Raw genomic sequence first — 21151 nt, 5'->3', positions numbered from 1 at the left:
CTACCTGGCCAGGCTCTCTGCTGTCCTGTCTCTTCCCTGGGTCTCCCTCCGAGTGAAGCAAGCTGTCATCTCCGCCAGGAAGTCCACATGTTTTCCACCCTAGCTGCAAGGATCAGAAGGCACACCCATCTCCAGGACACCAGTGGGTAGTCCTATTGAGTGCCATCACGTGGTTGTCCTTGTTCCCCAGCGAGCCATTTTCCTGTTTTTCTTGCAAGTCTACAGTACCTGGTCCCCACCAGGTACTTGATGAGAAGGAACAGAGGTGTTGGAATAGGAGGGAATCCTCCAAGATGAAGGAGTCCTCTCCCCCAAACCATGACCCAGGAAGACACAGCAGCCCTTCCCAGTGCCCACATGACAGAGCTAAGAGGAGGCCCGGGGAGGCAGACGTTAACATAGTACACCCAGCAGCTAACAGAGTGCAGTGTCTGGCAGCCACCTGGCCTGTACCCAGCCTGCAGGCCACACACAATGCCCCGTTTTTAAAGAAAACCCAGCCTCAGTGCCAAGTCGAGGTGCTCCAACTGTTTACTTGAAAGCCAAGGAATGCTTTTCAAGTACAATGTTGTTAATGAAAGCACTTTTTAAGGAGTGGAAAATCTTCACCCTTTTTGCCACAGAGGTAGAATGAGTCTGAACACATTTGTACTTGTGAAGTTTCCTCTAGTTTAAGGAGCAAATGCTCTTTGGGTCAGTTTTATATCCCCAGAAATGGTCAGATGGGTCATGGCACACGAGCGTCAAGTGTGTGTGTGTGTGTGTGTGTGTGTGTACACAAATGGGGGCTAAGGAGGCTTAGGGGTGTGTGTGTGTGTGTGTGTGTGTGTGTGAATAACAGGACGGTGACATGGGGTATCTTTGTGACATAAGGCATGTGGCATGGGGAAAGACGGAACAGGGGCTAGTGATGTGTGGATGACACAGGGCAGTGACACGGGCTATGTATATAACATGGGGCACATGGTGGGAGCATGGCAGGCATGTTGGAAGGATGTAGAGTGTGTGTGTTTCTTCTTCATAACTTCCACCCTGGGTGTCCTGCTGCAAATTCCAGCCACTCAGTTCTGGAGTTATAGCATCCTCTGCTGGTGGCCTATGGTCACTGCAGGCAGGAACCTTAGTTTACTAGTTTCTTCCAAGGACCCTGTGGCCAAGCAGGACAGAGAGGTCACATTAGGCCATTGGATTGGTCTTTGCTTTGCTGGAACAGCTGCACAGGCTGCCCCACAGCATGTCCATGGTGACTCTCAGCCCAGCCTTTGCCACACCTATATTCTGAGGCTTCTGTAAATGTCTGATTTGGTGTCTGTGAGATGCGTCCCAGGAGACTACCCATTTTCTAAAAACAGGAGCTGCTGTGATGGGGCTAAGTACAAGCTCTCTGTTATGCTCCAAAGTTACTCTAACTGCTCTAGTCTGTAGACCAGGAAGAGCAGCAGACAGAGGCACCGGGATCACTAGCTACATGTTACAATGCATTACCAACACAAGCCAAGGTTAGCCAGGCTGCACACAGAGCTCTCAACAGAGGTGGAAACAGCTTTGTGACTTCTGAGCCCTGATCTTTCTCCTTAAGCTTACACCGCTAGGCACTGGTGCTTCTGGGCCCCTCCACACTATCTGCATCTGACCTGCAGACTTAGGAGGCCTAAGCCCTTCCCTGGCCCTGCCCCCAGCCTTCTGGTGATGGGTAGACAATGGGGCATGAGAGCCTTGGGAAGTGCCTGACCCAGGCAGGATTCTCCCTGGAGGTGGCTAGCCTCAGTAGGGAGCCACAGCAGCTGCTTGAGGTGACTCTGAGAGTCCAAATACACATAGAACTGAGACAGGCAAAAACGCATAATACAGCACAGGACACAATACTTGGGGATATCCTGTTTTGGCCTCTTCCAGAGTCATGAGTTATCTTGGGGGCAGAGAGAGGTCTAAGTGCATTGGGCCAGGCATCCTGGAGCTGGGTGGAGCCTGTACACACTGACCAGGGGAGGGCAGGAAGGCAACCTAGACTGCTCAGCAATACATTGAGGGCTAGGCATAGAAGCTGAACAGGAACGGTAGAGATGACAGTGAGCCCTACCCTGTTGGATGCCACTCAGCTGCTGCCAACCTGGGTCTCAAAGACAGATGCTCAGAGTCACAGAGAATCCTCAGGAGCTGGCTTCACCACTGTCCCTCCACCTGGGACACTATAAACCTCAAGCCATCCAGCTGTCCTACTGACCATGGGGACTCCCTGGTTAAGGAGTTAGCAAAGGTCCTTCCGGGCTCAGGCCAGCCCATGGTATTCACTCCCATCCAAGTGCTCCATGCACACTGCTACAGATCAACCCCATTTCTGAGCAGCCCTAGGCTAGGAGTCAAAAGCACCTCGCTGACCATCATATGCCCAGCACTTGGCCAATTACTGCCTCAGAGACTTGAAGCAAATATTCACAGCAGACTCCACAGTGGACAGAGAAGGCCAACCACCAAGAGACCTCACAGAGGAAGGAAGGGCCTATGTAGTTGGGCATCTCCCAGCCTGAGGTTTCCCTAGTGAGTAGCCCTAGACTGATCTGAGAGCTTGGAGAGTCAGAGTCTGAGAAGCTGACCCACAGGGTGCTAGGACAAAGCGGACCTCTGGGAATTGAGACTATGCAGGCCACGGCTGCTACTAAAAGAAATGTAGGTTGGTGTCTACCATAGCCAAGCCAGGCCCTGAGAAGCCTCCACTCCTGAATGCGGCCAGCTGCAGCCTGTGGCTTAGAACAACCCTGGAGCCCCAGGGAGGCAGCATTTGTCTGATGAGGCCAGTGGCACTCACCCATTATCCAGGGCATTCTGCCCCAGCTTCTTCCCCATGTCACCGACCATCACCCCTGGCATGGGAAGCAGGGTCTTCGGGTCCCGAATCTGTACAAAGCCATGAGAAATAAAGGCCAGTTAGTCTTTCAGAAGACAAGGTAGCATGTCCAGACAAGCTAACCACTGACAGGGTGACTCTGAAGAGCTCTAGGTCATACTGGATACCCTGGAGTGACACATCTAGGTCTGGGGATGGAGTCTTCTGTGGAAAATGGACCTCTGCAGCTACAATAAGGGAGAGTCCTAGATGGGACCTAAATCCATGGTAAGTGTGCTTACAAAGGGAACAGATTCGCAGAAAGGCAGTGTGGCGATGAGTCAGAAGTTGGCATGACATGGTGACCAGTGAAGGAAGCCAGAAACTGGAGAAGGTAGGAGAGAGCTTCCTGAGCCATCAAGGAGTACACTGATTCCTGACTCCATCTCCAGAGCCCAGTGACTCTCCTGGCTTAGTCCTGGCTATGACGTGTCACTACACTAGCTACAGGCTGGGTTAGGGGCCCCACACTGTTTAGTGGATGTGGAGAGATCCTGTTCATGCCTCAGACGGAAGACCTGCAGTGGGATTCAGGCATGATGGTAAAGTGGCTATGCACATGTGTGCTGTGGAAAGGAAACCAGGACAAGCTATGTCGATGTCATCTCCCTAGTGGGTGTCCACTAAACATTCCCTACAGGAATGTAGGCATGGTTGGCTATAGACTCCTGACCTAGGGGCTCCGTGAAAAAGACAGGTTTCATTACACGGGAAGCAGACTTGCCAACTGTAAAGCAGAGGCCCCGCTGCCTCCCTTCCCTTCCCTTCCCTTCCCTTCCCTTCCCTTCCCTTCCCTTCCCTTCCCTTCCCTTCCCTTCCCTTCCCTTGCCTTCAAAGGCATGGGGACAATGTTTAGAGATGATGTTGTTCTAGATGGCAGACACTGGCGGCACACAGTAGCGAGGACCAGCCACAGTTGTTGCTTACCCACCCAGAAAGCACAGCACTGGGATGTGACACCCTGCTCTAAAGACATTTGGAGGCTGAGAATGGGTACAGTATGGGCTTAGCATGTGGGAGACCTTGGGTGCAAACTCCAGAACCAAGGGAAGAAAATAGGAAGAAAGGGAGGGAGGGCTGGTTGAATATAGAATTTAGAACTTAGCTGTTTGTAAGAGTCACTAGCTTTTTTTGTTGGTTTGCTTGCTTGCTTTTTGTTTTTGAAGACAGGGTTTCTCTGTAGCTTTGGAACCTGTCCTGGAACTCACTCTGTGGCTCAGGCCTCTGCCTACCGAGTTCTGAGATTAAAGACATGTGCCACCAATGCCTGACTGAGTCACTAGCTTTTTATTTTGTGTATCTGATTCTATTTAAATTTTAATACGCAAGTATCAAGGTTTGGATTGTGGTCCTCAGAGGTAAATGGTTTGGCCTTCAGCCCATGGCGCTGTGGGGAGGTGGGACATGGCAAAAACAAATGAGGCCATTGGGAGTGTGTCCTTTAAGAGGCTACTGAGACCCTGCCACTCCCTGTTTCTTCTCATTTTGTCCCCAGACACAGCTTATTCAGCTACATACTCCTGCCAGGATAGCTGGGCTCCCACAGACACACAGTAGCGCCAGTGTGCCATGGGCTGGCATTTCAAACACTGAGCCAGGATAATCCTTTCCTCCTTTGAAGTTATTGTGGTAGGGAATTTTGTTACAGCAGCAGAAAGCTAACACAGAAGGAGCAACTAACAGGACAAAATAGCTGGTGTTTTATCAAAAGCACCACTAGTGGGAGCTGGAGAGATGGCTCAGTAGTTCTTGCAGAGAACACAGGTTTGGTTCCCAGCTCACAACCAACTGTAATTCCAGTTCTAGGGCATCTGATGCCCTCTGCCACAGGGGCTACATGGACATGCTGCACAGTACCTACGCATACACATAAAGTAAAAAAAAAAAGCAAGCCTTTAAAAAATGCATTGACTACTGCCAGTTTCCAGTTCCATCTGGAAAGAGTTCCAAAGTGAAAGGCAAAAATAGCTAAGGCCATGCTTAACTCATAAATATTAATTGTGCAAATTCATCTTCCATTTCCCATGATATGTAGAAGACTGTCAACCCTGCAGGGCAAGCATGGGCTGTGCCCTCTATACAGGTGCCCTGCTGGAGGGGGAGGAGAGATGTCACTGAGGTGCCCTGAGTACAGGCATCCTGCTGGAGGGGAGGGTGAGGTACCACTGAGCTTCTCTTACGGCAGCTGTTGATTTTGATTTTTGAGACAGGATCTACTACAATAGGCCAAGATTTGCCTCAAAATCATAATGCTGCCTCAGCCTCCTGAGTGCAGGGATTACAGATGTGTGCCATGGCGACAGGCCTGCTGGATGCTTTTAGCACCACTCACAGAGACTCCAGCAGCACTGCAGCCTGTGGTCTGAAAGCGAGGCGTGCTGCAGGAAGCCGGGTGTCAGCACGGTGTCTTCTACAGCAGTGCACATCTGTGCTTGACAACCCCGTGCCTGTGGCTGCAAGTGACTGTCTACCTGGGGGACAGTCCCACCCAGGTCTTACCTGCACCAGGAAGGAATGCAGCCCATGGCACTTGCCATCTGGCATGTACAGCTGAGCAAACACCACCGCGTGCGTTGCTGTCTTGCCCATGTTGCCCACCCAAAATTTGGCAGCCTCGAAATCCGGGGAGTGAATGATGAACTCCTGTGAAGGGAGAGGGCAGCCTTGTAACGGGCAACCGAGAGCAGAGAACGCCTTGTCCTCTGCAGCAGGCTGACTCCTCTGCTCAAGCTTCTGAGCCAACGGTGAGAAGGGACTGAACACTTTTTCGCCTGTGTGGGCCAAGCTGACTTTATTCTTGTTCCAGGGTCACTTGGGGGGAACAGAAAATGAGGCGCAGTCTCTCACACAGTGGACTGCTGGCTGGCACTCGCCTGCAGAGGCTGACCCCGACCACACTCTGTCAGTAGAGGCCTGTTTCCCTTCTTGCCACAACCCCCCTGGACTGCTAATGAAGGGGCCTGCTTTCCTTCTGTTGCTCTGAATGTACTGGCACCCGCAGAGAGCGTCTTTGGAAGTGAACAGGCGAGGCACGCACTGCTGCGTGAGCTGGAGCCGCACGTCGCTGGCAGGGATGTCTGAGGCAAGCTCTGCTTCTGCTGAGTCAGTAACTGCCCCACGGCCTAAAGTATGTCCTTGGGCCCTTTGCTACCAGTCAGCACCAGCTTCCCACCCATAGAAGTCCCACAGCAGTCCCAGGCCCCAGAGCAGAGTAGGAGCAGACAGGGTCAAGGAATTAGCAAGACAAAGAGGAAAATCTTGGTCAAGAAGCAGGCAAGTATGACAGCCTGCATGGCGGTCCCTCCCTCCTTGTCTCTGCCCTTGCAGGGCTGCACACGGTATGATTTGTCCTATGTTCACCATACAGCAGCTCAGGCCAGAGTTCAGTCAGCCATGTGGATGAATGGACAGTGAGCAAGGGCGGAGCTTCCTTTCCAGCACACAGACCCTCTCTCTCCCACATCCCAGGTAACGGGGAGGTTGAGGAGGGTTGAGACTCCCAACTGCACACGAGGAAGGTGCACACGAGGAAGGTGCCCGCGGAGCACAAGCCTTAGACAGTGGAGAAAGGGGGCTTCCACACCCCTCTCAGCACTGACCAACCCCGACGTGTGAGACCCATGTCCCTCCCACCCTGCATTCTAGGAGCTCCTAGAGAACCAGTTGCAGCCTGTCCCCACAGTGGCTCCCTGCAGAAGGCAGTATCCACACAGAACAGTGCCCAGCAATGCCCCAACAGTGGTCGGCAACATGGGTGTCACAAGGATGCCAGAAACGGGGCGAGGAGCAGAGGTCTAGGCAGCAATGGGCGGAGCAGGCTGCTCAGCCACCAAAAGCCCCATGAGCATACAGGCAAGGCAGGCCCAGGACTGAGGCCAGGAAGAAGCACCCTCCCTTGGAACACTTCATGTAGCACGAGGATCTGACCCTCTATGTGTCCGCAAACCCATCTGCTCAGCATGGAAGGTAAAGGCTTCATGCCTCAGCACAAGGCATGTTCTCAGAGGCATCTGACAGTGACCTCTAATGAGAGTGTAAGGGGATAACACTCTTGATTAATTGTTGTTCATTCACAACATTTCATGTGCTGCACCCTGGGTCCAAAATCCAGAACCTACCTGAGTGGCAGGATCGTAGTGAGCTGTTGTTCGCATGGCCTTGGTGTTACTCCCATGACTCAGTTCAGTCAGAGCAAAACAGCCAAAAATCTAAACATCAAAGTACAAAGTGATGCCAGGGGTATGATGCGTTCCTGTGTGTATTCCCTCAGCGGCCATTCCACCAACACGGAATGGCCAGGAGCCCGGGTACTCCTCTCCCTGCCTATGTAACTATGGCATGACTGAGTCCCCCTGCTGCACCAGATACCACTCCCACCTGCTGGCAGCAGCCTATGTTGAGTACAGGCTGCAAAGACTTTTATAGTCAGAGGAGGCCATGGGGGCATTCGGTCAGACAGGAAAGCCAAGTCCACAGCCAAACACAGTGGGCAAGGAGGAGTGCCAGTCTGAGGGCACTTAGAAAAGCAGAGCCTGGCCTCCCAGCCCTCCCCTGTGGCTAAGTATGGCAATGACACTGGTCTCACAGCTCACTGTGGACGACTCACCTCCAAGCTATAGATCTTTTCAAGGTACTTGAGACGCTGCTCAGAACCAGAATTGAAAATTGCGGATCCAAAAACCTGAAATATACCATAGATGGGGGTGTGGGTGTGGGTGTGGGTGGGTGCTGCCACTCCTGGCTCAGGGCAGGCACACCTCACACCTACCCCACATGCTCTTCACCTTGCTGTACTACATTTTGAATGAATATATTTTATCCAAGAACCCATGGATAAACCCAAATTTGCACTGAAAGCTAAAAATCTGGCCTTGTCACTTAATCTTAAATCCTGGATATTTTAGGAGCCATGTGGCTGTAGTTTGTGTCTGATGTGTGTGGCCCAGTGTGGACCTGGGTTCCCTGTTCTCTACCTCACACTCACCAGCATGTGGAGGGCGCATTTGTTAGCCAGGGACCAGTCGTACATGCCCAGGCAGTGGATCAATGCCGGGATCTTCAGGGGCTCCTTCAACAGTTCTTCCACCTGGAAGAAGCCATGCTCCAAGACCCGCTTGCAGCGGAGGAAGTTCAGCTCCCGTTGCTTCTCTAGAGGCAGATCGGTCCCATATGAGCGGGCAAAGAGAGGGTCATTCTCCAAAGTCTTGAAGATGGTTTTCTGTGAACACAGGGCACAGGATGCCAACTTGACGGCCAAAGGTGGGGTTTCACATGCTCTTATGCATTTGGTTTCTCTCAGGGCCATGGCTGCCTGGGACCCAGTCTGACCCAGAATCTCCCACATGAAAACACCCACCCCAGCTGAGAGGAGGATATAAGAATTCCAAAATCTTGTCCACTCCTTCCTTCTGGCATCCTGGGACCCATCTTGGGGTAAGAGGAGACAGACTCACACTGTCCCAAGAACTACCCATCCTACAGAGCCATTAGGGCCAGGAAAGCCACAGGGCTTCAGAACTTCAAAGTCACTTCTGCCAGGGAATAAAGACATGCGCAAACTCTGCACGGACCTCACCTTGAAGTGGAGTACATCCTCACCATCCCAGAAAAGCAGCAGCTCCTTGGAGCTGAAGGAAGCTCTTTCTCTGTAGGCACTAAGGGGGCCCCTGGGGATGTCTGGCCATAAAGCACCGTCTCTTTCTTCTGGTGTAGATTCCATGGTATTGCCAACCTGCACTGTGAACAGCCACACCATATTAGAACAAGAGTGAAACCCCACCTTTGATCTCAAGTTGGCATCCTGTGCCCTGTGTTCACAGAAAACCATCTTCAAGACTTTGGAGAATGAACCTCTCTTTGCCCGCTTGTATGGGACCAGTGCCTCCCAAGCAACAGCAGCAGAGGCAGCAAAGCATCAGTATGGAGGCACTGATGTCCCAAAGGGAGGGCAAGGCAGCACTCCCCTCAAGGATGGCACTGCTCTCCTGGACTGCACTCCTGACCAGGCAGTGAGGACACAAGGCAGATCTGTGCCTCTGCAGAAGGAGTGGGAAGGAGGGCTGAGGTAAACAGGGTGTGACAGACCAGGTAGCTGCAAAGAGTCCATCCCGAGGAAACTGGTCTTTCAGGTATCAGGAAGTTGAGGTCCCTTATGGATCACTGGGCCCAGAGGCAGGGAGCTTCCCCTCTGGAATCTGGCTGCGTACAGCACATGATGTCCCTGCTCACCCAGACACTGGCCACTGAACACAGAGGCTGTGACTAATGTTGGTCTGTACTCAACACTCAGCCATCCCACTCACAATGCAGGTAGATGCTTTTCACTAAAGGACTGTTCTGGAATTCTCTGGACAAATTGGATCCTCTTCCAGAGATCTGATTCATCACATCATAGAGGCAAAAGACCTATGCTCTGGCCAACAAGAATCTGAGAGCTAAATCCAGGCAAGGAGACCCAAACAACTTTGGTATCCATTGGGGTAACTGTTCAAATGGTCTAGGGCTGGCCTCCAGTTTGTGGTCACAGTGCAGGTAGTGTTTTCCTATGTGACAGAGAAAGCAGGGGCATGGCATGGCTGAACACCTGCCCTCACAGATCCAGTCCTACAACACCTTCCCCAACTCTGAGCCAAGAAGGTTGTCCCTACAGAAACGTGAGCTGCTAAATCCAAGGCCAGACGGAGGAAACATAGTCAAAGACTAGAGAAAGGGCCCAAGGAGAGGCAAAGGGAAGGACAACAGAAAGTTCCAGAAAGAAAAACTATGTCCTTGTAAAGACTGACAGGACTGGAAAACTTCCACCATCTGCTCCCAGGAAAGAGAAGGCTCAATTTTGATCAGGGGACATCAAGACCCATCACAAACCAGACGTAATATAGGAATACATAAGTGGGAGTTAGCTCACAGAGTCACTGTGGAAACTACGTTATTCGCATATGCTACAGTGGAAAAGGACGCAAGTTTAAAAGGGAAGGTAAAGGTTAAAACAATGAAGCCAGGGCTGGAGAAATGACCCAGTGTTCAAAAGCACTTACTGTGCTTGCAGAGGACATGGATTTCGTCTCCAGTGCCTACATCCTGGCTTACAAATGTCTCCAGTTCCAGGACATCTAACACTTCTCTGACCTCCTTGGGCTCCCGTACACATGTGGTTCATAGACATACTTGCAAGCACACACACACACACAGAATTATGATTAAAACAAACAAACAATGAAGTGTTATGTACCTGTACACAAGTGGTTCATAGACATACATGCAGGCACATACACATACACAAAATTATATATTAAAACAAACAAACAGTGAAGCTTGCAGTACTACGGATAGAGGCACAATGTCTGCTACTGGGTATGAGACAGTCACAGGTCTGGTAAGAGGCATGAAGGCTCCAAGAAACAAGGCCAATGACAGGGACCAGTGGCTAGTTTCCACAAGACTTTTCCCTGGTAGGGGAACACATGCTGGGCATTTCTGCTTGCTACATATTCTTGTTTCTAACACACTGCTTCTAAAGCAGACAATTATAACTGACTACACTGCAAGTAAGAATGGCTTCTAACAATCCTGCTCCAGTTTAGGAAAGAAACTCAAAACCATCCTGTAGACCAGCATTTCTCAACTCATGGGTCATGACCCCTTTGGGGGTCAAATGACTCTTTCACAGGGAACACATAAGACTATCAGAAAACACAGGTATTTGCATTATGATTCATAACAGTAGTAAGATTATAGTTATGAAGTAGAAATGAAAAAAAATTTTATGGTTGGGAGGTCACCACAACATAAGGAAGTGTATTAAAGGGTTACAGTATTAGGAAGGTTTGAGGACCACTGCTGTAGTCAGATAGCTAAGATTTTGGCAGCTGTGAGGAGAGTGATTAATTAAATGAATATCATTTGGAACACCTCCAAGATCCAAATGAACTACTTCAATAATCAGCCTTCTAGAAACACCAGTCAGTAGCAGTGGCTAGCAGCTAAGGTCAGCAGCAAAGACATCATCAGAGATAAGCAATAGGGGGCTGTGGCCACCTGTATGCACAACATACAAACAGCCACAGGCAATTCTAGTTTGACAAATCCGGTCCACATAAATCTTCTTGCAGTAATATTTTGTTTATGATCTAACAAATAAAACCTGCCTGAAAAGCAGAGAAGCAGAGCAGCCAGCCACTAGAGTTCTCACCTCTACCAATGCTCAGACCAAGGGGTGATCCTGTCCTCAGACTGCGTCTCTCTCGTCTTCTCCTGCCTTATATTCCTCTCTCTGTCCAATCATATCACTCCTGTCTCCATTTCTTTAGTTCTGGAACTAAAGACGTGTCAATAAGCCCCAGCAACACCACTTTTGAGTATATGCCTGGAGGATTGCACACTCACACCACATGGATATTTGCATAATTAAATTCATGGCTGCATTATTCATAATAGCCAGAACCTGTGAACAACCTAGATGCCCCTCAACCAAAGAATGGATAAAGAAAATGTGGTACATTTACACAATGGGGTACTACTCAGAGGTTAAAAAACAAAACAAAACAAAAAACAAAGCCGGGCTTTGGTGGCACACGCCTTTAATCCCAGCACTCAGGAGTCAGAGGCAGGTGGATCTCTCTGAGTAGAGGCCAGCCTGGTCTACAGAGCTAGTTCCAGGACAGCTTCCAAGACAATACAGAGAAACACTGTCTCCAAAAACCAAAAACCAAAACAAAACAATGACATCTTGAAATTTGCAGGCAAATGGACAAAACTAGAAAAAATAATTCTAAGTGAAGTAACCCAAACTCAGAAAGACAAATATAACATGTACTCACTTATAAGTGGATATTAGATATAAAGGAAAGGATAACCAGCCCAGAGAACCTAGGCAACAAAGGGGACCCTAAGAGAGACATACATGGATCTGCCTATGGAGGGGAAAAAGACACGGTGTCCTGAGTCCATTGGGAGCATGAGGGGTATAGGGGAGAGTGGGAAGGGAGAGGAGAGGAGGGAAGGGAAATGGAGAAAAATGTATAGCTCAATAAAAACAAGGTAAAAAATTAAGTACCAATTTAACAAATGTATATTCAGAAGTTCAAATAAAACATAAATGACTGTGACAAAATAATAATAATAAAAAGGCACGTCACTCCAAGTGCTGGGATCACCCTGTGTGGGCTTCATTTCTCTTTTAGAACTGGATCAACGTCCTGTAGCCCAGGGTGGCCTTGAACTAACAGAGATCCATCTGCCTAGGTCTCCCAAGTGCTGGAATTAAAGGTGCGTGTCACCACTGCCTGGCCTCTATGGCTAACTAGTGTGGCTAGCTTTGCACTCTGATCTTCAGGCAAGCTTTATTTGTTAAATCGTAAACAAAATATCACTACATAGTCTTCTCTGTTTTCACCTTCTGTGGTGGTCAAACCTTACTGTCAACTTGACTGGATCTGGAATCTCATAGAAAACTTATCTCGGGGTGTACCTGAGGTTGTTTCCAGAGAGCTTTAACTGAGGGAAGACCCAAGCTAAACATGGAAACATCATCCCATGGACTAGAGTTCCAGACCCCCCAAAAAAAAGCTAGCAAGATGGCTCAGTCATAAAGGCATTTGCTGTCAAGCCTGGAGATCTGAGTTCAATTCTGGAGGCCCACATGGTAGAGTGCAAGAACCAACTCTCCTAGTTTGTTCTACGATGGCACCCCCTCACCCCTGCCTGCATGCATGCTATGGTATGCACGTGAGCCTCTGCCCCAGAGGAATGAATAAATGAATAAAACAGAATTTTTAAAAAATTTAAGGGGTGAAGGTGCAAGGTGGTTCAGTAGGTCAAAGTGCTGGTCATCAAGGCTGATGGATAGAGCTTGATCTACACACATGAAATATATGTGTGTGCTGTTGTTGGCTTTTACTCTTCATTTTTGTTCTTTTGCCTCTTTACTCTTTGGGGGCATGCCACCCAGATCACAAATAAATAACACACAGAGGGTTAATTCTTACTTAGAAATGCCCAGCCTTAGCTTGGCTTGTTTCTAGCCAGTTTTTCTTATCTTAAATTATCCCATCTATCTTTTCCTCTGGACTTTTTCTTTCTTTCTGTAATCCTTTCTTTACTTCTTTCTCCACGGCTCGCTGTGCAGCTGGGTGGCTGGCCCCTGATGTCCTCCTCTCCTTGTTCTGTCTTACTTCTCTTCTCTTTCCAGATTTCTCCTCCTATTTATTCTCTATGCCTGCCAGCCCCACCTGTCCTTTCTCCTGCCTCGATATTGGCCGTCCAGCTCTTTTTTAGACCATCAGGTGTTTTAGACAGACAAAGAATCACAGCTTCACAGAGTTAAACAAATGTTCCACAGCATAAACAAACGTAACACACCTTAAAATAATATTCCAAAACATATATGATATATATTATATATACAGACACACATACATATCTCCCACACCTGTCATGGGCTATACACCTGTAATCCCAGCACTTGTGAGGCAGAGGCAGGAGGATTTGGTGTTAAAAGTCAGCCTTGGTTATCTAGTGAATTCAAGGCCAGTCTGAGCTACATGAGACCCTGACAAACACAAAAAGAACAACAAAGAAACCTTTGCAGTTATTGCCAGTTGCTTGTCTAGAATGCCAGAATAATTGAGTGAGAAGAAGCAGTCTTTTCAACAACTGTGGACAGCTCCGTATGAAAGGACAAGGCTCTCACATACACAAAAATTACTTTCCCATGGCACAGATGTACACACACAAACTAGACCTATCAAATTCTTAGAAGATGATGGAGAAGCTAATCTCTGTTATCTTGTAGTTGCGAAATATTCTCGGATAAGGCATATGATGGCTAATCCTGAGGGCCAGCTTGCCTGCACCTACAATCAACTAAAACACAAGCTTCTGGTCATTCCTGTGAAGATGCTCTTGTTCAGATTCTCTGAAATAGCAAAGCCCCTTCTGGTGAACCCTCCCAGTTGGAGGGACATGGAAGCAACTTTTCTTTTTGCCTGCTTGCTCTCACTTTCACTGGCAAGTTCATCTATTCTGCTGCTGAGGCATTCCTTTTCTGGTGTTGGAACCAGCTTCTTCAGGATTCCAACAAAGGCTAAAGACTAGGAGCTCCCCAGGAATCTCCTAGGACCCCAAACTGGGACTGTTGAACTATCCAGCCTTGTGGACAGAGCAGCGACAGGATTCTTGGCCTCTCGGAGTGAGGCAGCCATTACTATATTATCCAGTCCATATCCTGTAAGCCGATCTAAATATATATATAGTTTATATACATATGTGAATATATATTGAAAGGACTAAAGTCAGCACAGAACACACCAAGACCAAGTTCTCAGCACAAAGGAGATTTTTTTTTGTCCCAGAGGGACAAAGACAGGGATAGGAGACAAGGGGGAGGGGAGAAAGAGGGCAAGGGAGAGGGGAAAGGGATATTTGCCTCAGAGGAACAAAGGACTACCTCTGGATAGAGAGGAGACAGATGTTACAAATGGCACATGGCAGCTTATAAAAGGAAAAGGGGAAACCCCATGTGAGGAAGAGGTGTTTGATTTTAATTGAACAGGTTAACTAGCATAGTCAAAAGGGGGCTTTTGATTGCTGGACTTTGATACTTTGAGAGTTGTACCTTGGTTGTCAGCCTCAGGAGGAGGAAGTGGCTAAAGAAGGAAACAGACCTTGGTGGCTAGCTTTAGGAATGTGAAACGATTTTTTAGCAACAGGGAGAAGGATAAAAGGCAAAACCTGTTGGTATCATGTTTCCCACGCATAGGCTGCAAAAGCCTTCCTTTACATTATTCTATCAGTTTTTTTCCTTTAGAGAACCCTAATGCATGCCATCACAGGCAACAAGAGAGCGTGATTTCATCTTACCTAAAAACATCTGTAACAAAGGAGCAGCCTGCTTTGCTCTAGGTCCCAGATCCTCACCAACTCCCAAAGGTCCCATGCCACCTGAGGTCACCAACACAGCTACACTGTGGTACAGCTGTCACAAACATCCCGCAGAGCCGTGTTGCCTTGGCTCCAATTCCAATAGTTTACCAGTCCAGTGGCCTTACCGAGTTGTTTTGCTACCCTGTTTCTCGGAAGCAAAGATGTGGGCACACAGGGCAATATCTGCCTAGAAAGTTCCTGGGACACCTTGATATGCTTCGGTATTGTTCTGATGTTTCCTTCAGTCTTTCTCTCTATTTAAAACAAAACATGAGACCTTAGTTTTGGTGAAGTCCTGTATGCACAGCCCCAACAGACCAGACCCAACAAACAACAAACACTACACATTTTCTTATCAGACTGTAACTTGCCACCTGGGAGATCCCAGTTCACCTGGCCTTATGGGCAAATTTCCTCTCTGCTTCAGTCTCCAACAAAGTGGAGACTCCACTTGTCTCTATCCCTCGTTTCCACTTCAAAAATTCAGTTTCATGCTGGACATAATGGACTAGCCTATTGTCCTGATTACTGCCAAGACTCCTGAGCCAGGAGGATAGAGTTTAAAGCCAGCCTGGGCAACTGAGACCATTAAGGTCTTGGATATGGATTAGTGGCAGCCCGCTTCCTAAGAATTCCCTATGTCCAGAGTTCAGTGCACCTGAGAAGCATGAATAGTACCCTGCCTAGACCCACTGGGGAGCAGCCCCTAAACACTACAAACGAATTCAATCTACAGCTAATTTTGCTCAAATTCTGTCTTAGGATAGCTCCCTGCGGAGGTGCAGTCTCTAAAAGCTGCGGTCAGCTCTTTCTCTCACTAGAGAGCATGACCTCGGGGCAGAGTGCAAATTCCAGCAAACCCCTGTCCCGTCCTGAATCTCCCGGGTCCCGCAAGTCCTCACTGATCAGATCCAGCTTGGGGTTGGCGGTATTAGTCACTCTGGCGTCCTGCGCACACTGTCGATCAAGAGTGTCCTTGTGTCTGAGGATAAGGCAGGCGAAGCCTATCTGACATCCGCCCGCCCATCCTGGAGTGTGGCGTCATCCCACCGAGACGCTCCCTTCCCTCCCCCCATTGCCCCAAGTAGCGGCTGGCTGCTGTACGTCATCAGTCCGTGCCGACTGGTAACAGGAAAGTGCAGATGTGAAGACTCAGCTCGGATGCGGTTCCGAGTTTGGAGTTACAGGATTTCGTCCCGGTGGCTCTCGGCCTGGTTAGAACCATGGGGCTTACGCCCTCGGCCCAGGTCAAAGCTGTCCTGTTTTGGTCCAGGCCTCTTGAGGCTCTGGAGGGCACTTTCGGGGGGAGTGGGACCGCGGCTCCTTTGAGATGCACTTTACCCAGAATTGCTCCTAATTTCCCAGGGGGACCTCCTTACCAGGAACTTGTACAATAATACTCCTAAAAGAGCTTCTCCAAACTCCAGGAGCATTCTTTGGCACATTCGTGCCTGCACATATTACACAATAATAATAATAATAGCAGCAGCAACTGTGGCAATGGAGTTGGATGGATGGGTGGGGGAAACAGAGCTGTTGACGATCAGTTCTGTGGAGGAGAGGTGTCGTTGCAGTAGGTAAGCTCATAGAGGAAACTTACAAAGCATATACTGTCTCTCCTCCCCAGTGGGGCTCCTCCACCCCAATTCTCCAGTTCTCTGCTTCTGCCCAGCCCTTCCCAGGGCTCGCTCAACATGTTTAGATACCATCATTTCAGTCTTTCTGTGATGGCTGGGTTAAAGACTTGCCCAATCCAGTGCAATGGTGAACTTTTCTTACAATTCTGGCACCAGGGAAACTGAGGCAGGGGCATCATGAGTTTCAAATCAGGCTGGCTGACAAAACAAGATCCTTTGAAGTAAACAAATCAATCTGTCATTCTCAGCTCTGACCTGGTTTAATCCAAGACTTCTTGGTAGCATTCACCCACCTGTCCTCCAGCTCCTCCCAACTCTATGGTCCCCTCCTGGTCTTAGGACACTGCCTAGCCTGTGTGTGACAGAGAACTCCATGGATGCCTCTGTGTTAGACCCAGGGGACAATGAGACTACAGGATAAGTGGTAAGAGAAAGAACTGGACCATGCCTTCCTCAAGTGCAGACAGTGCTAAGGTCACAGAAGGGTCTCATATTGCAGGAAAGAAGGGTTTTGCCCTTGCCTCGTTAGCTACTTCCTGATAAGACTGCCAAAGGTAGGAGGGCTCTTGGGATGACCCAGCTGAGAGCCACCTGGCAGTGTCTGCAGGAGGCCTTCCTGCAGACCCCGCCCCTGCTCCCTGGTGCCTCACTTTTGCCCCCACCACATTCTACTGTCCTGTCATGCCGTCCCCCTTTTTTGGTCACTTGTTCTGTCGGCTGTCACTGGTACCCGTGAGTAGTTGCACATTTTTGTTTGTTGTTGGGAGTGGTGTTTGAGACAGTCTCCTGTAGCATGGACTGGCACCAAATTTGGGATGTAGCTCAGGATTGCCTTGAACCCCTGATCTTTCTGCTTTTGTCTTCCAAGTGTTGAGAAATACAGGTATGTGCCAACACACTTGACTGTATATTGTTTTTTATTGTGTTTTTTTTTTTGAGACAGGGTTTTTCTGTGTATCTCTGTAGACCAGGCTGGCCTTGAACTCACAGGGAACCTCCTGCCTCTGCCTCCCGAGTGCTGGGATTGAAGGTGTGTGCCACCACTGGCTTTGACTATACATTGTTAAAGTTTACTCCCACACTCTGGTCCCTTGTCTCTCACCATACCTTCCCTATCACACCTCTGTAAGTTCAAGACTCACAGGAAAGTGATGGGGGACCGGTCACCACAACACTCAGCAGAGAACATGGCTGGTGACAGCTCTGCCAGGACCATGCTCACCAGCCCCCTTCTAGTTGTAAACTCCTGTACAGTAGTGGGCACCTGAAAAGGGTGCTGGGTTGTAAGATGAACACACAAATGTTGAAGTTTATCATTGTGAATGTTCCCAGTGTGAACCAATGGATGGAGAAATCCCACTATAAACCCAACCATTCAATCCTATGGTTGTTGACCTGAAAAGCAGGCTCATGCTCTCGAGTCAAAGAACTTCTATGGGACTAGGAGAGCATTGCAACCCCGCCATGTGTGTGACTGATCACAGCATATCTCATGATGGAAAGACCAAAGGGAAGTTCACACAAACCATTTGTAACAAGGGCTTGCTGCAGGACTTGGCATTAGCTCACTGGTGAAGACATACATTTGTGTTTGTACAGGCTGTTTAACTGGATTGCTGCAGTCTCAGGCAATCTTCTGGAAATCCAGGTCTAGGAAAGAGGAGGAGCCATGCAATTGATGCAGGCTAGGAAAGAGGAGGAGCCATGCAATTGATGCAGGCTAGGAAAGAGGAGGAGCCATGCAATTGATGTAGGCTAGGAAAGAGGAGGAGCCATGCAATTGATGTAGGCTAGGAAAGAGGAGGAGCCATGCAATTGATGTAGGCTAGGAAAGAGGAGGAGCCATGCAATTGATGTGGGCTGGTGTCCTGGGAAGGGATCTTGTGTGTAGGCTGAATTTTCCCACCTCAGCAGCCGCTTCCAAATAACCAACACAAAGGCTTATATTAATTGCAAATGCACAGCAGTAGCTAGGGTTACTACTAACTAGCTCTTACATTTCAGGTTAACCCATATTCCTTATTTACTCTCTGCCATGTCAGGTTACCTTTATTAGCATGGCACGTTCATCTCCTGCTCCTCTGTGTCTGCCTACTACTGTTTTCATCCCAGCCTTCCTCATCCCATCATTCTCAGTTTGGCTTTCCTGCCTAACTGTATCCTATTCAGCTATTGGCCAGTCAGCTTGTTTATTAAACCAGCCACAGTGACATATATTCACGCAGTGTAAAGGCATTTGCCACAGCACTTGTGGGAAACTATCCCACTGAACCCAGTGTCTGTTCACACTGCCCTGTGTCCTCTCACCCCCAACACCACACTTCACTGTGAGGCACATATAGTCTCTGCCCCATTTCCCCAGGCCCTGGCTTAGCATCCACCAATTTTGGTTTCTTTAATTTGTTTTGGTAAAGGTGGCAGGACATCCAGGCTCTGCTAACATGACCTGTTTGGGCTTCTAGGGCCCAGGAAACTTTGCTAACAGAAAGACCTTGCCTAAAAAAAAACAGACAAACAAATCTCCCAAATAACAAATAACTGCTTTATATTTTAATAGCAACTAAAACGAGGAATAATGGCCAGCTTTCTACCTGCAGTCCCAAGCAAGTGAAGCCTTCCTGATAAACATTCATTCTCTCTGGAAAACTGTGCCCTTTATTTTTGCCAATACCAACAAATATGGGCATGAGCTTGTGTTCCCCACCGTGAAAGCTGTGGTGACCTGGGGAAGCATTTTGTTGGGTTCTGACCCCTTTATTTGGACAGTCAGGTATTCCAGAGTCAAGATTTTGGGAAAAGGCACAGATCATTTCTCTTTAAATCACTTTGTCACTGAATTTTCTCTCTCAGTACCTTTGAGATTAGAGGAGCCACATTGAGTCACTAGCTTCTCTCTGTGTCTCTGCATCCCCCTACACACACACACACACACACACACACACACACACACACACACACACACACCTCCCTTACTTTCCAGGATCAATGGATAGTGACTTGTTGATCAACCTCCTGAATAGGTTGGTATTTGCTATTCAGCAGGCTGAGGCCCTTTGCTCTGATTGTATAGACATCATGAGGAGGCAAAAGGAAAGTTCTTCAAGGACTATCAGGTTTTGATGGCCTTTGTATCCCTTGGCTTATGCTAACATTGAATTTATGACAGCATGCAGCGTGAGCAACAACAAGTTGCACCCTCTAGTGTTACATCTGTGTAGGACTGGGACCCTGAGTCCTACAGTGACAAGTGTAGCTCTTATATGTAGGTCTAGAGTGTCAGAATTCTCCAGCCTTTAACATCACTGGTGTTACAGCTCCCGGGTGTAGGGTGTCTGAGACCCTTGGTTCTCCAGTCCCAACAGCTCTCTGGAATTCTTCATGCAGCCTATAGCTTTTCTTTGGCTCTTTACAGCCTTCCATTCTTCAGCCTCAACTCTGCACACTCTCTTTCTTCCCGATGTTCTGATTTCTGACCTTGCTGCCCTGACTTTTCAGCTGCTTCTTTTGCTATGACTACTGTGATAGCTGCTGCCACTGCAATGCTTTGCTGTTTCTCTCACACTGTCCTCACTGACGTTGCAGCTGCTACCATCATCAACTCTCTGCTACCACCCACTGCCAGCTCCTGCCACCCTTCTGTTGCTGCTCCCACAGCTCCACCATCTCCACTCCTGCAGCTCCCCTGCTGCGGTCATTGCTGCTGCCCCACTGTCACTTTTAGGAGCTGCAATTTGCTTCAGCAGCAAGCAATTGTAATTGTTGTGTAGCTGCTTCAAAATGTCCACGGATCAACCTGGCTCTCTGGGAGTCATAGTTATGTAATCATTTCCACAGATCAGATGGGATGGATGGGGATTCTGGCACTCGGGAGTCACAGAATATTGAGTGTTACAGCTCAGATAGGAAGGTATTTTGGCACCAAGGAGTCACGGAATACTGGATGTAACAGCTCAAATGCAAAGGTCTTCTGGCAATTGAGATCCAAGGAATACCACAGGTCACAGTAAGCATAGCAGCTTACAGCCGTGCTTTAGTGAAAGGCCTCCCTAGTGTACCAGCTCTGCTCCAGCAGGAGAGGGTTTCCCTGGCAAAGTTGTTACATTTCAACTCCAGTTCAGGTTGACAGCAGGGTGTAACAACTTGGCTTCACCAGGGAAGGTTTCCCCAGAGAAAAGTGTTACATCCCTGTTCTGCAGTCTCTGCTCCCGCAAAAGAAGGTCTCACCCAAATCTCATTCAAGAGTTTTCTTGGGAGGGAAGAATCCAGGAGAGTGGCTACCCAAACAGCCAGAAGCTGAACAAGCATAGGGTTTGTATAGGGCTTCTTAGGGGCAGTGTTTTTCTAGGGAGATTTCCAGGGTGGAAATTGGTCAGATTTCAAATCCTGCGCTCAGAATGGCTAGATCTCCTGCTCAGGTATTAGTTGGTTTTCTGCATAGGTTTAGGGTCAGATTTGGCTCTGGTTTCAGGGCCAAAGTGTGTTTCTTTCACTGGTCCTTTTTAACCTTTTGGATTTAATTTTAGGGCCTGGGTGTGTTTTTTTGGTACTGGTTTTAGGGTCAGATTGCATTTATTTGGTTCTGGTTGTAGGGCCAAAGTGTGTTTCTTTGGCTCTGCTCAGCGTGTGTTTCTTTAGCTGGACCTTTTTCTTTACAAGAGTAGAGGGTCAGTGAAGCACATTCAATCGTGCAAGATCACTGGAGATCCCTGTC

The 21151-nt window shown here is 48.6% G+C and overlaps 1 protein-coding gene across 4 annotated transcripts in view; it reads right to left on the bottom strand.

The window, feature by feature from the left end:
- Window positions 1–15852, bottom strand: part of Acox3 (acyl-CoA oxidase 3, pristanoyl) — a 32495-nt gene extending 16643 nt beyond the window's left edge. For 3 of the 4 annotated variants that reach the window (XM_040746957.1, XM_040746959.1, XM_040746960.1), the window contains exons 1-8: window positions 15706–15852; window positions 14929–15057; window positions 8460–8620; window positions 7869–8102; window positions 7491–7565; window positions 7003–7092; window positions 5384–5527; window positions 2807–2895 (exon numbers count right to left, since the gene is read on the bottom strand). In XM_040746957.1, the coding sequence (XP_040602891.1) occupies window positions 2807–2895; window positions 5384–5527; window positions 7003–7092; window positions 7491–7565; window positions 7869–8102; window positions 8460–8603 (776 nt within the window). In that variant the 5' untranslated portion in view covers window positions 8604–8620; window positions 14929–15057; window positions 15706–15852. The remainder of the gene's footprint in view (window positions 1–2806; window positions 2896–5383; window positions 5528–7002; window positions 7093–7490; window positions 7566–7868; window positions 8103–8459; window positions 8621–14928; window positions 15058–15705) is intronic. The other variant, XM_040746958.1, reaches the window with a different exon arrangement.
- Between the last annotated feature and the right edge of the window lie 5299 nt (window positions 15853–21151).

The sequence above is a fragment of the Mesocricetus auratus genome, unplaced genomic scaffold (genome assembly GCF_017639785.1).
Source record: "Mesocricetus auratus isolate SY011 unplaced genomic scaffold, BCM_Maur_2.0 Super-Scaffold_100006, whole genome shotgun sequence".
Lineage (NCBI taxonomy): Eukaryota > Metazoa > Chordata > Mammalia > Rodentia > Cricetidae > Mesocricetus > Mesocricetus auratus.
Note: the sequence above shows the minus strand (reverse complement) of the source record. Positions and strands in the feature narration are given on the sequence as shown.